The 13,116-nt window shown below is 54.8% G+C and overlaps 1 protein-coding gene across 2 annotated transcripts; it reads left to right on the top strand.

Annotated features, from left to right (window-relative positions):
• Positions 1-2,009: 2,009 nt before the first annotated feature.
• On the top strand, positions 2,010-11,514 carry ZNF835 (zinc finger protein 835). Of its 2 annotated transcripts, none has more exons than XM_025368682.1 (2): positions 2,010-2,192; positions 9,902-11,514. In XM_025368682.1, the coding sequence occupies exon 2, from the start codon at positions 9,949-9,951 to the stop codon at positions 11,512-11,514; it is 1,566 nt and encodes a 521-aa protein (XP_025224467.1). In that variant the 5' UTR covers positions 2,010-2,192; positions 9,902-9,948. The 2 variants fall into 2 exon arrangements, with proteins under 2 accessions (XP_025224467.1, XP_025224466.1); XM_025368681.1 differs by having other exon boundaries at positions 2,029-2,217.
• The last annotated feature ends 1,602 nt before the right edge of the window (positions 11,515-13,116 follow it).

Below are 13,116 nucleotides of genomic sequence, written 5' to 3'. Positions count from 1 at the left end.
GGCTCAACCCTGTAATCCCAGCACTTTGGGAGGCCGAGGCGGGTGGATCACGAGGTCAGGAGATCAAGACCATCCTGGCTAACATGGTGAAACCCCGTCTCTACTAAAAATACAAAAAACTAGCCGGGCGTGGTGGCGGGTGCCTGTAGTCCCAGCTACTTGGAGGCTGAGGCAGGAGAATGGCGTAAACCCAGGAGGCGGAGCTTGCAGTGAGCCGAGATCGCGCCACTGCACTCCAGCCTGGGCGACAGAGCGAGACTCCGTCTCAAAAAAAAAAAAAAAAAGAAGAACTTGCTCCAGGCCTCTCTCCTTGGCTTGCAGAGGGCGGCCTTCTCCCTGTGCCTCTTCACATCACGTTCTCTCTATGCGTGTCGCTGCATGCAAATTCACCCTTCTTATAAGGACAGCTGCCATGTTGGGTTACGGCCCACCCTACTTCTCATTTTAACTTTATTACCCTGTAAAGAACTATTCTCCAAATAAAGTCACATTCTGAGGAATCGGGAGTTAGGATTCCAACATATATTTGGGAGGGGCGGAGCATAAATCGACCCCCAACAGGTAAATGTGGCTTTCTAAAGAAAATTGTCTTAAAAACCATATTTAAAGGAAATGAATATTTGAGTTGTTTCTGTTGTCCATCCTTTGAGGAAAATGTCCCTTCTCATGAAGCTTCCAGAAGGAAGAGGGAAGCACACAATGCCTCTTGAGGTCTACAAATAAATAAAATATGAGCTGTAAAGACAGCATGTGTCATGGTTTACGGGCAGCTTTGGGGCTATATAAAGTAATGTGGTATCTCACAATCAACGGCATGTTGGTTTGGCGAAATGCATTTTTTTTTTCCTATTCTCTCTTCACAGATTTCTCTGCTTTTCCAATTGTCTAAAAATGATCTCATGCCTATTTTTTTAATGGCCAAGGGAATAATTTAGGAAGGCTAACAGAATTCCTTCAGGGAAGTCACCTTAAAATAATGCTGGCCAATAGTAAATGCCATGTGCACGTCAACTATTCATATTAAAATTATCAAAGGCCGAGGTGGAAGGATTGGAGTTCGAGACTAGCCTGGGCAACATAGCGACGCCTCATCTCTGCAAAAAATAAAAGTTAAAACAATTAGCCAGTGTGGTGGCACACGCCTAAGATCTCAGCTACAGCTACTCGGGAGGCTGAGATGGGAGGATCAGTAGAACTGGGGAGGTCGAGGTTGCAGTGAGCTGTGATTGTACCACTGCACTCCAGCCTGTGCAACAAAGCAAAACTGTTTCTGAAAAATAAAACTAAAATGTAAAATGAAATTATTTATCTATGTCAATGGATTTGCCACCTTCTTTGCCATAGATTGGAATGACATCAGCTACCTCAGACCAAAACAAAAGTGTGGGTTGCAAACTTTTTAGATTGTGCAGCCTGCAGTAGGGACTTAGCCTGTCTGAATCTCAGCTTCTTACTTTCTTCTTTTTTTTTTTTTGAGACGAAGTCTCGCTCTGTCACCCAGGCTGGAGCGCAGTGGTGCGATCTCAGGTCACTGCAACCCCCGCCTCCCGGGTTCAAGCGATTCTCCTGCCTCAGCCTTCCCAGTAGCTGGGACTACAGGGGCGTGCCACCATGCCCGGCTAAGTTTTGTATTTTTAGTAGAGACGGGGGTTTCGCCATGTTGGCCAGGCTGGTCTCGAACTCCTGACCTCAGGTGATCCACCCGCCTCGGCTTCCCAAAGTGCTGGGATGACAGGCGCCGGGACTCAGGTGCCTTCTTTCTAAGCCTGTGGGCTCGGCCTCATCACCTGAGTAAGAAAAAAGTCCCACCCCTGAGTCAGTGCTGGGCGGGGCTCGGGGCAGCCGCCGGGCCCTCCTCGGGACCCCAGGGGCCCGTGCCGGCGCGTGCCGACGCTTAGCCTTCTGGGAGTTGTAGTTTCGATGACCGAGGCTCTGCAAGCCTTAGTCGCGGTACCGGCGAATGCGCAGTGCCTCCTGGGAGTTGTAGTTCCTAAGAGCCGGGCAGGCCTGATGCGCAGGCGCAGTCCACCGGGGCCTGGAGCGCTGGCCACTCCGCAGCGGCAGAAGTCTTGACCTTCGCTCCTCTCAGGAAGGAGGCCCCAGGGTCTGTGTTGGCCCAAGAGGACCCGAGACTGAGTAGAAGCGGAGCCGACTCCACCAGGCTGGGAGGGGGCCGGCCAGCGCGTTCGGAGGCGATCCCGGGAGGCGAAAGTAACGGTGTGTAGTGTGCGCGTGCGCGCGTGTTCGTGCAGGTGTGTGACCGCGTGTGAGCCCGTCCCTGTGTGTCATTGTGTCTGCACCTGCTCACTCGGTGCCAGCCCGTCACTGTGTCTGCATAGGCTTACTCGGCAGTGCTAGCCTGTGCAGGTGTGTGACTACCTGTGAGCCCGTCCCTGAGTGTCACTGTGTCTGCACCTGCTCACTCGGCGGTGCCAGGCCGTGCAGGTGTGTGACTGCCTGTGAGGACATCCCTGAGTGTCACTGTGTCTGAACCTGGTCACTCAAAGGTGCAAGCCCAGACTGGAGTGTGACCGCGTGTGAGCCCATCCCCGAGTGTCGCTGCGTCTGCACCTGCTCACTCGGCGGTGCCAGGCTGTGCAGGTGTGTGACTGCATGTAAAGGCATGTGACACTTTATCGGTGTGTCATGTGCTCGTTCATGTGAATTGGTGTCTGCGATTCGCAGCATTTCACATACACGTGTGACTGACTTTGGGCAAGTCTGAAAGTTCTCCTGGATGTGAGGTGTGTGACCCCACGTGTGCGTGTTTGGGTGTGCCACTGTGTAGACTGGCTCAGCCTGCCAGCACAACGATGGGTGACCTGGGCGTGCGAGCCTGTAGAGTGCCATGCTGTCTGAAGTGTGTGCATCCACACACACACGATGGAGACGCTGCACACGTGGGCTTTGGCCATGCTGGAGCTCTGTCCAGTGTGACTGCACACGTGTCCAGCCATCCCCTGTGGGTGTGTCCCGGTGATGGCCTGCCTGTGTGGAGCAGGTGGTGTGTGTGACCTTGGCCCTCTCTGTGCACCTCTTCACACAGGGATGCTATGTGTGGGGCTGCGTGTGTGTGTAGCTACGTGTGCCCAGGACCCTGTGTGCATGTGTGAGTGTGGCTGCAGGTGAGGGCTTCCCACCTGCCTCCTTGCATGGGGGTTGGGAGGGCGACTGTGTGTCCCTGGATATGGGTGTGGGTGTCTCTGCATGTCTGTGTGTGTCTGGGCGGGTATGATTGTGTATGACCCTGTGTGTGTCAGAGTGTGACATCATGCATGTGTCTACCTGTGATCTTGTAATATAATAAGAAATATATGTTTACTCTTTATCCCCAGCTCCTGGTGCCAGAGCCCCTAAAACCCTTGGAATTTCCTGAGTGACAGGGGTAAAAGGAGTGTCTTTTGCAGCTCTTAATAAGCCCCTTTCAACCACACCTGTGTTTATGCTAATGGAGGACTCCTGGTAGACCCTTAAGTACATTTATGCTAATGGAGGACTCCTGGTAGGCCCCTAAGTACATTTATGCTAATGGAGGACTCCTGGTAGGCCCCTAGGGTGGACTCGTTGCCAGGGGAGGTAGCCCTGATGAGCATTCCAGCCTTCAGCCAGCCCCTACCTCCTGGGAGGGGAGAGGGCTGGAAGTTGAGTTCATCACCGATGGCCAGTGTCATCACACTTATGTCAGTCACGCCTGTATCATGGAACCCGCATAACTGCCCTAAACTTAGGGTTTGCCGAGCTCTGGGGTTGTCGAGCACCCAGAGAGGGCACAGTGCTCTGAGCTCCTCCCCATACCCTACCCTGTGTGTCTTCCATCTGGCTATTCCTGAGTTGTGTCCTTTATTGGAAACCAGTAAGAGTAAATAAAGCATGTCCCTGAGTTCGATGAGCTGTGCGAGCAAATCACCAAACCCAAGGAGGGGGTGAGGTAGCTTTATGGCTGGTGGCTGCCTGTGCCTCCCAGCCAGAGCAGACTGGGGACTTGCTTGTTGGTGTGGAGAAAGCCCACGTGTCAGAAGTGCTGGGAGTAGGCAGCTTTCTTCTACTGCCCCGGAGCAAGCCTGTGTCTCCCCTTGGGCTCCCGTGTGTGTGTGCACAATGCCCCAGGTTTACCCAACCCCGCTGTGAACCCACTTGTCCTCCCCCCACACACGAGGTGGGTACCCCTGCACACTCTGGGGATGCTGGTGGACGTGGTGCCTGAGCCGACCCAGCCTGGTCCCCACCTGCTGAGTTCTTACCAGCACACGTGACTTCCTGTGTGAGCTGACCCCCACCCCACTCTACCTTGTCTTCCCTGCCTTGCACCTCAGTTGCTGTGTCCAACTCCACACCACCTTTACCTTTCCTCTACCACCCTTGTCACCATCCTGCCCCGGGACCTTTGCACTTGCTGTGTTCTCCACCCTGAACACAGACATCATCACTCCCTGCCTCAGGGCCTCCTCTTGTCCTCTTGCTGAGGCACACGCTGCGGGAAGAACATGTCGGGCAGAAAGAATAGCCCAAGCAAAAGCCCTGTCTTGACCAGATGTGGTTGGTGGTGCCTGCCTGTGATCCAGGCCCTTTGGCAGGCTGAGGTGAGAGGATCACTTGAGCCCAGGATTCCCAGGCTACAGCGAGTTACGATCACAACACCGCACTCCAGCCTGGGCAACACAGCACGAAAGACCCTGTCTCAAAAAAAAAAAAAGAACAAAAGCCCTATTTTGGGGTGTGACAGAATGCCATACTCTGGTGGCTTAGAAACAGCACTTATTGGCCGGGCACAGCAGCACACGCCTGTAATCCCAGCACTATGGGAGGCCAAGGCGGGTGGATCATCTGAGGACAGGAGTTCGAGACCAGCCTGACTCATATGGTGAAACCCCATCTCTACTAAATACAAAAAAACTAGCCGGACATGGTGGCGCACGCCTGTAATCCCAGCTACGCAGGAGGCTGAGGCAGGAGAATCACTTGAACCCGGAAGGCGAAGGTTGCAGTGAGCCAACATCGTGCCATTGCACTCCAGCCTGGGCACCAAGAGCAAAACTCCGTCTCAAAAAAAAAAAGAAGAAAAAGAAAGAAACAGCATTTATTTCTGCACAGTTCTGTGGCTGGAAGTCCAAGGTCAAGGTGCCGGCAGGTTTGGCGTCTGGTGAGGGCTGCTTCCTGGTTCACAGACCGGGCCCTATTGTTGTGTCTTTATTTGGAGGAAGGGGCAAGGGAGCCTTCCAGGTCTTCTTTTGTAAGGGCAGGAATCCAATGCCTGAGGGCTCCAGCCTCAAGTCATCATCACCTCCCAGAGGCCCCACCTGCCAGCACCACCACAAAGGGTTAGGATCTCACACAGGAAGTGGGGAGGACAAGCTTCAAACATAGCCTGCCCAGCAGCAGCAGGAGTGTGCCCAGAGGAGGCCGTGGCTGTGGCTGCAGCAGCATGAGCGCAGTACAGGGAAGGCGTCGCTGAGGATGAGGACAAGGGCTCAGGGAGAAGGCTGGCTTTTGAGGGAGCCATTCGGGGTTTTCAGCAGGAGGACAAATGAGAGGAAGGACGGTGAGGCCAGGCGGCCTGGGTGTGGGCCCTGGGGTGGCCGCGTCTGGAACCTCTCCCTGGGAGAAACTGGTGGTGCTGCAGAGCCCTGCGCCCGCACGCTGGCGGTTACCCCTGCGTCCGTGCCTTGCAGACATTCCCGTGCCGGCCAATCGCCGGGCTCTTGTTCCCAAGCAGATTTGAATCGGGCCGGGGAGGGCCTGAGCTCTGTGTGTGTCACAGGCCCCCAGGCAACGCTGAGGTTTCAGGCCAGGGTGGAGCCGTGCTGAATTCAGAGTGGAAATCGGGGACAAAGTGTCAAGGCTGCAGGACTCGCCCTCTGTGACACTGTGATATAACAAGGAATCTATCTTTGGTCTCCGCCCCAGGTCCCTAGCATAGATCTCCTAAAACTCTTGTAGATTGTGGAGCTAGGAGGAGCTTTCGTTCCAATATTTGGTCTTTGATCCCAGTTTCTGACACAGAGCTTCCAAATCCCTTGGAATATCCTAGGAGGGTCTTTTGACCTTTTTTTTTTTTTTTGAGACGGAGTCTCACTCTGTCGCCCAGGCTGGAGTGCAGTGGCCAGATCTCAGCTCACTGCAAGCTCCGCCTCCCGGGTTCACGCCATTCTCCTGCCTCAGCCTCCCAAGTAGCTGGGACTACAGGCGCCCGCCACCGCGCCCGGCTAGTTTTTTGTACTTTTTAGTAGAGACGGGGTTTCACCGTATTAACCAGGATGGTCTCGATCTCCTGACCTCGTGATCCGCCCGTCTCGGCCTCCCAAAGTGCTGGGATTACAGGCTTGAGCCACCGCGCCCGGCCTGACCTTTTTTTCTAAAGAGGTGACTCTCGGTGGGCTCCTGGACAGCCTCAGGATGGGGGTGGTTGCCAGGGGAACCAACCACTTGATCTGAGGGTTGGGACTTCAGCCCTACCCCAACGCCTACCTCCGTGGAGGGGAGAGGGCCTGAGAGTTGAGCTGATTACCTATGGCCAATGAGTCCATCAATCCTGCCTACATAAGGAAGCTGCCATAAAACCCCAAGAGGACAGGGTTTGGGGAGCTTCCAGACAGCTGAACACGTGGAGGTTCCTGGAGGGGGCCCCCAGGGAGGCCATGGAAGCGCCACGCCCCTTCCCCCATTCCTTGCCCTATGTAGCTCTTCATCTGTATCCTTTAAATGATCCTTTGTAGTAAACCAGTAAATGTAAGTGCTTCTCTGAGTTCCGTGAGTCACCCCAGCCAATTAACTGAGCCCAAGGAAGCAGCCATGGGAACCCTGATTTATAGGTCAGAAGTGCAGGTGACAACCTACTGCTCGTGACGGCCATCTGAGATGGGGCAGGCTTGTGGGACCGAGCCTCAGCTTGTGGGGTCTGCACCAATATTGGGTAGACAGTGTTGGAATGGAGGTTAGTTGTGGGATGTCCAGCTGGCATCTGCTGGAGTGGTTGTTGCTGGAGAGAAATTCCCACACGTGTGGGTGACCAGTGGTGAAGAGTCCTGTCCTGAGTGGTGAGAGAAGGGAAATCACAGGGTATGCCTATACCTCCCACTGCTGCAGGTCATGCACCTGCCCCATGTGCCCATTGAGAGGAGAGGGACGTCACCTTGCCTGGATCCCTCTGAGATTGACAGCCTGGACGTATGACCCACCCTCCATGCACCTTCCCAGGTTTCCTGTCCCTGGTGTGTGTTTCTGTGTTCCACACACACCCTGTCGTCCTGTCTCTGCCGGGATGGGGACGCGAGGAGAGCTCAGAGGCCGTGAATGCAACTTTGGGCACAGCGGGGAGCAGCATGGAGGCGTTGATGGGGGTCTGTAGACAGAGTGATATAATGCAGGGGTTGGGGGGCATTGGACCTTCTGGATCCAAACCAACAGGGTCTTTCTGGTGTTTGCGGGAGTAAATCTTCACCCCTAGGATGAGCCAGAGAGGCCTCCACTCAGCCCCCAATCCCAGAGGGCAGAGCTCAAGGCCCAGCACTGTCTGCTGTATGCACACAACCTACGAGTTAGTTCAGGGAATGCCTGTGTGAGGGGCTGAGCCCACACTTAACATGAGACCAAGCTTCCTGAGAGTCTCGCCATGGCCCTCAGGAGAAGGGGAGGCTGGAGCCCTGTTTAGAGAGAGAAAACCAGGCAGAACCTCAGAGCAGGTGGTCACTTACCTGCAGCCACACAGCCTGGAAATGCCCCCCCCCCCGGCAGCAGTGTGAGCCCCCTCCTCTGGGGCTAGCCCCAGCACAGCGGATCCACAGGCAGCTGCCTCCTTCCCTCTCTCAGTAACAGGAGGTCATTTGTCCGTCTGTCTTCCCATTCTGTTAGAACTAAAGTATCAGAAGTCAGTGGTGAGTTTCTGTCCAGTGTGCAGGTCCAGTGTACACCAGGCAATTGGTATAAATCCTTCAGCATCACAGCCCCACTAGAAGTAATTAAATGTATGGCTTCTGTTATGGCTTTCTAAAAAGCACAGTGATTTCCTGGGCTTATATAAAAACAGATCCCTGTTTTCCTCTGAGAATGTGGAAAGCACAGACAGGGTAACCTACCACAGCTTGAGGTCACCATCTCTAATGAGGACCCTGGGCCCAGTGGCCAGCTTGAACCTCTGAGCCTGGGAGACCCTGGGCAGCTCCTTCACTGCCAGAGCCCTGTAGAAGGGGGGCATAGTGAGTTGAATAGTGTCCCCCATAATGTGAAATCCGGGATTGCTGTTGGCTGATTCTGTGTGGTGAGGGCTCTCTTCCTGGTTTACAGACGGCCGCCTTCTCCCTGTTTCCTCACACGCAGAGAGGGCAGAGAGAGCAGACAGTAAGTGAGCCCCCTGGAGTCTCCTCTTTTAAGGACACTAATCCTATTAAGAAGGGTGCCCTCATGACCTAATCATCCTCCAAAGGCCCCACATCAAACACTGTCACACTGGGAATTAAAGTTTCAACTGATTTTTTCCCCAGAAAACTGTCTTTCCAGGTATCTTAGCTCCAGCTTACAAACAAACACATCACAGATTAGGTGGCTGAAGCAACAAACACTTATTTCTTCACAGTGCTAGAGGATGGGAGTCCAAGATCAGGGTGCCAGCATGGTCGGGCCACGCTGAGGGCTCACTTCCTGGCTTGCAGACGGCTGGCTGCCTTCTTGCCATGTGTTCACCTGACAGCGAGCTCTGGTGTCGCTTCCTCTTCTTAACAAAGCATTAGTCCCTGCCAAGCGCAGTGGCTCACACCTGTAATCCCAGCACTTTGGGAGACCAAGGCAGGTGGAACACGAGGTCAGGAGTTTGAGACCAGCCTGGCGAATATGGTGAAACTCCGTCTCTACTAAAAATTCAAAGATTAGTCAGGCATGGTGGCATGCGCCTGTAGTCTCAGCTACTCCGGAGGCTGAGGCAGAAGAATTGCTTGAACCCCGGAGGCAGAGGTTGCAGTGAGCCAAGACTGTGCCACTGCACTCCAGTCTGGGCAACAGAGCAAGACTCCATGTCAAAAAAAAAAAAAAAAAATTAGTCCCATTGTAGGGGCCCCACCCTCATGACCCCTTCTAAACCTAATCACCTCCCAAAGGCACCATCTCCAAAAAGCATCACCTTGGGAGTTAGGGCTTCCATGTATAAATTTTGAGGGGGTACAATTCAGTATGCAGCACCAGATTACAAGGCCGTATTTTAAGAGCTGACAGATTCATGCTTTTTTTTCTTTTAATTTCAGGGATGTTTTAAATTTGTTTTTAGTTCCATTAAATCAGTGATTCCCAACTGGGGGCAATTTTGTCCCCAGGGGAGGGGACACCTGGCAGTGTCTGGAGACTTTAAAAAAAAATTCAGACAGGGTCTCACACTGTCACCCAGGCTAGAGGGCAGCAGTGTGATCACCACTCACTGCTGCCCCAACCCCCTAAGCTCAGGTGATCCTCTTGCCTCAGCCTCCTGAGTAGCTGGGACCACAGGTGCACAACACCATGCCTGGCTAATTTTTTTTTTTCATTTGTAGAGATGAGATCTTGCTGTGTTGCCCAGGCAGCAGACAGTTTGAGACAGTTTGCTGGTTTCAAACTCCTGGGTTCAAGCAACCACCTGCCTTGGCCTCCCAAAGTGCTGGGATTACAGGCATGAGCCACCACGTCCGTTGTTACAACTCGGGGATTGAGGGGTAGTGTCCCTGGCATCCAGTGTGGAGAGACCAGGGACGCTGCTCAACATCTCACAACCCACAGGATGGGTCCTACCACACCGAATTATTGGACCCAAAATGTCATTGGCACAGAGGTCCAGGGACCCCATGCTAAGTCCTTCCCAGTTCAGCTGTTAGCCATTTTTCCAGCTCAGGACAAGTGACAATGTTTAATTTTTTTTTTTTTTTTTCTATCTTTTGCCTTTCAGACCCAGAGAAGAGATGTGAGATCAAGACAGCAGCCCAGCGATCGAGGATGGAGGGACTCTTGGGCGTCGCCCTCCAGGGCGCAGAATTGGAAGGAAACTGGAAACGCGAGGGCCGGCTTGAGGACCTGCAGGAAAACCGGGAAAGCTGTCCAGAGCCAGAGGCCGTGGCCTGCAAGGGAGACCCTGCCGGGGACGACATCCAGGAACGCGATGAATTCAGCCGAATCCCAAGAACCATATCGAACCCTGCTGCTACCCAAGCCAGTGTCCCCGATGACAGCAGGCCCCAGAGGTGCAGTGCGCCCGGGAAGAGCCCGAAGCAGAGGCATCCTGACAGCCGCCAGCGGGAGAGAGGCGGCGGCCCCAAGAAGCCGTGGAAATGCGGGGACTGCGGGAAGGCCTTCAGCTACTGTTCCGCGTTCATCCTGCACCAGCGAATCCACACCGGGGAGAAGCCGTTCGCGTGCCCCGAGTGCGGCAAGGCCTTCAGCCAGAGCGTGCACCTGACCCTGCACCAGCGCACGCACACGGGCGAGAAGCCCTACGCGTGCCACGAGTGCGGCAAGGCCTTCAGCCAGGGCTCGTACCTGGCGTCCCACTGGCGCACGCACACGGGCGAGAAGCCGCACCGCTGCGCCGACTGCGGCAAGGCCTTCACGCGCGTCACGCACCTGACCCAGCACCGGCGCGTGCACACGGGCGAGCGGCCCTACGCGTGCGCCCAGTGCGCCAAGGCGTTCCGCAACCGTTCCTCCCTGATCGAGCACCAGCGCATCCACACCGGCGAGAAGCCCTACGAGTGCGCCGCGTGCGCCAAGGCCTTCCGCTTCTCCTCGGCGCTCATCCGCCACCAGCGCATCCACACAGAAGAGAAGCCCTACCGCTGCGGCCAGTGCACCAAGGCCTTCACGCAGATCGCGCACCTGACCCAGCACCGGCGCGTGCACACGGGCGAGAAGCCCTACACGTGCCAGGACTGCGGCGCGCTCTTCAGCCAGAGCGCCTCTCTGGCCGAGCACCGGCGCATCCACACGGGCGAGAAGCCCTACGCGTGCGGCCAGTGCGCCAAGGCCTTCACCCAGGTGTCGCACCTGACGCAGCACCAGCGCATGCACACCGGAGAGCGGCCCTACCCCTGCCACGACTGCGGCAAGAGCTTCAGCAACCGCTCCCACCTCCTCCAGCACCGCCTCGTGCACACCGGTGAGCGGCCCTACAGGTGCCTGCAGTGCGGGGCCGCCTTCAGCCACGTGTCCTCGCTCATCGAGCACCAGAAGATCCACACCGGGGAGCGGCCCTACAAGTGCGGCGAGTGCGGCAAGGCCTTCAGCCAGGGCTCCTCGCTCACCCTGCACCAGCGCACGCACACGGGCGAGCGGCCCTACGCCTGCCCCGAGTGCGGCAAGGCCTTCAGCAACCGCTCCTACCTGATCCAGCACCACATCGTGCACACCGGGGAGAAGCCCTACGAGTGCAGCGGCTGCGGGAAGGCCTTCAGCTTCTCCTCCGCTCTCATCCGACACCAGAGGACGCATGCAGACAGTGCGGGACGCCTTTGCCCAGCTCCTACGCCTGACTCAACACCTGGGCTCTCACAGGGAGAAGCCTGTTAACAGGGGTGCCCTAGCAGAAATCCGCGTGGACCAGCAGCGGATTAAGAGCTGAGGTTAACTGCGGCCGTGTACACCAGGCGCTGCACTACTGCATGCCTCCTTTCCTACCTCACAATGCTGTGGGGGAGATACTGTGTTATCCCCAATGCTTCCTGTGAGGAAACCGAGGCTCAGAGAAGCTTGTTCACTTGCCTGAGGGCACACAGTGGGGAAGACACAGGGCTGGGACTGTACCTCAGTCCCAGATACCTCAGTCTGTATCTGCCAGACTCCCCTGGGGTCTCCCTGGTGCAAAATTATAAATGGGGCACAGGCAAGTAGACCTGCAGAAATACCTATGGCTGGCCCTTTCTTTTTCTTTCTTTCCTTCCTTCCTTTCCTCCCTCACTCCCTCCCTTCCTTCCTTCCTTCTTTCTTTTTTTTTTTTTTTTGAGACCGTCTCGCTCTGTCACTCAGGCTAGAGTGCAGTGGTGTGATCTCGGCTCACTGCCACCTCTGCCTCCCGGGTTCAAGCGATTCTCCTGCCTCAGCCTCCCGAGGAGTTGAAATTACAGGCGCCTAGCGAATTTTGTTTGTTTGTTTGTTTTGAGGCGGAGTCTCGCTGTGTCACCCAGGCTGGGGTGCAGTGACGCAATCTCGGCTCACTGCAACCTCCGCCTCCCGGGTTCAAGCGATTCCCCTGCCTCAGCCTCCCAAGTAGCTGGGACTACAGGCAGGCGCCACCACACCCGGACTAATTTTTTTATAATTTAGTAGAGGCGGGGTTTCACCATGTTGGCTAGGATGGTCTCGATCTCCTGACCTCGTTATCCACCCGCCTCGGCCTCCCAAAGTGCTGGGATTACAGGTGTAAGCCAATACACCAGACCTAATTTTTGTATTTTTAGTAGAGGCAGGGTTTCACTGTGTTGGCCAGGCTGGTCTCGAACTCCTAACCTCAGGCGATCCGCCTGCCTTGGCCTCCCAAAGTGCAGGCCTGAGCCACCATGCCTGGCCAGCTGGCCTTTTCATTGTGGATTTTATTATTGAGTAAGCACTTGCTCGGTAAATTTAATTCAGTTAAAGCGAATAAAAGGTTTGGTTCCTTTGGCCAGCTTGTCATATTTACTAAAGGAGCAGAGTCTAAAGAAGAAATCTGGATTCACTAAGATAGAAACAGTGCTTAGAGAAAATGAGCAGGAGAAATCTAGAGCTGGAAGTTATTCTAGAAGAAGGGAGTGCCTCTCCTATACAAAAGATTTTTAGAGTGGGCCTACTCTTTTTTTCAGTATGAGGAAACACCTACCCATCTCCAGCATTTTTCTCCGTACCTCAAAGACCTGACTTTAATGCTTGTATCAGTCAGCTCTTGCTGTGTAACAAATCATCCAGCCCTCATTTCTCCATTGACTATTTCTCATGCATCTACAGGTCAGCTGCTGGTTCTGTTGGTCTGGACCAGGCTTGATCTGGACCTGGACCAGGAGGGCTCAGCTGGGCCAATTTGATCTTCTCCTGACTCACATCTCACCCGGGTGTGTTCTCAGGGAGGTGGCAGGAGTCTGAGAGGGAGTGGACACACAGGCACGCTTTCAAGCCTCTGATATTGTCACATTTACATCT

The sequence above is a fragment of the Theropithecus gelada genome, chromosome 19, assembly GCF_003255815.1.
Source record: "Theropithecus gelada isolate Dixy chromosome 19, Tgel_1.0, whole genome shotgun sequence".
Lineage (NCBI taxonomy): Eukaryota > Metazoa > Chordata > Mammalia > Primates > Cercopithecidae > Theropithecus > Theropithecus gelada.
This window is presented reverse-complemented; position numbering and strand designations above follow the sequence as displayed.

Bases quoted from the DNA above. Each gene is read 5' to 3' on its own strand.
- ZNF835 (XM_025368682.1), top strand. From the start codon at position 9,949: ATGGAGGGACTCTTGGGCGTCGCCCTCCAGGGCGCAGAATTGGAAGGA.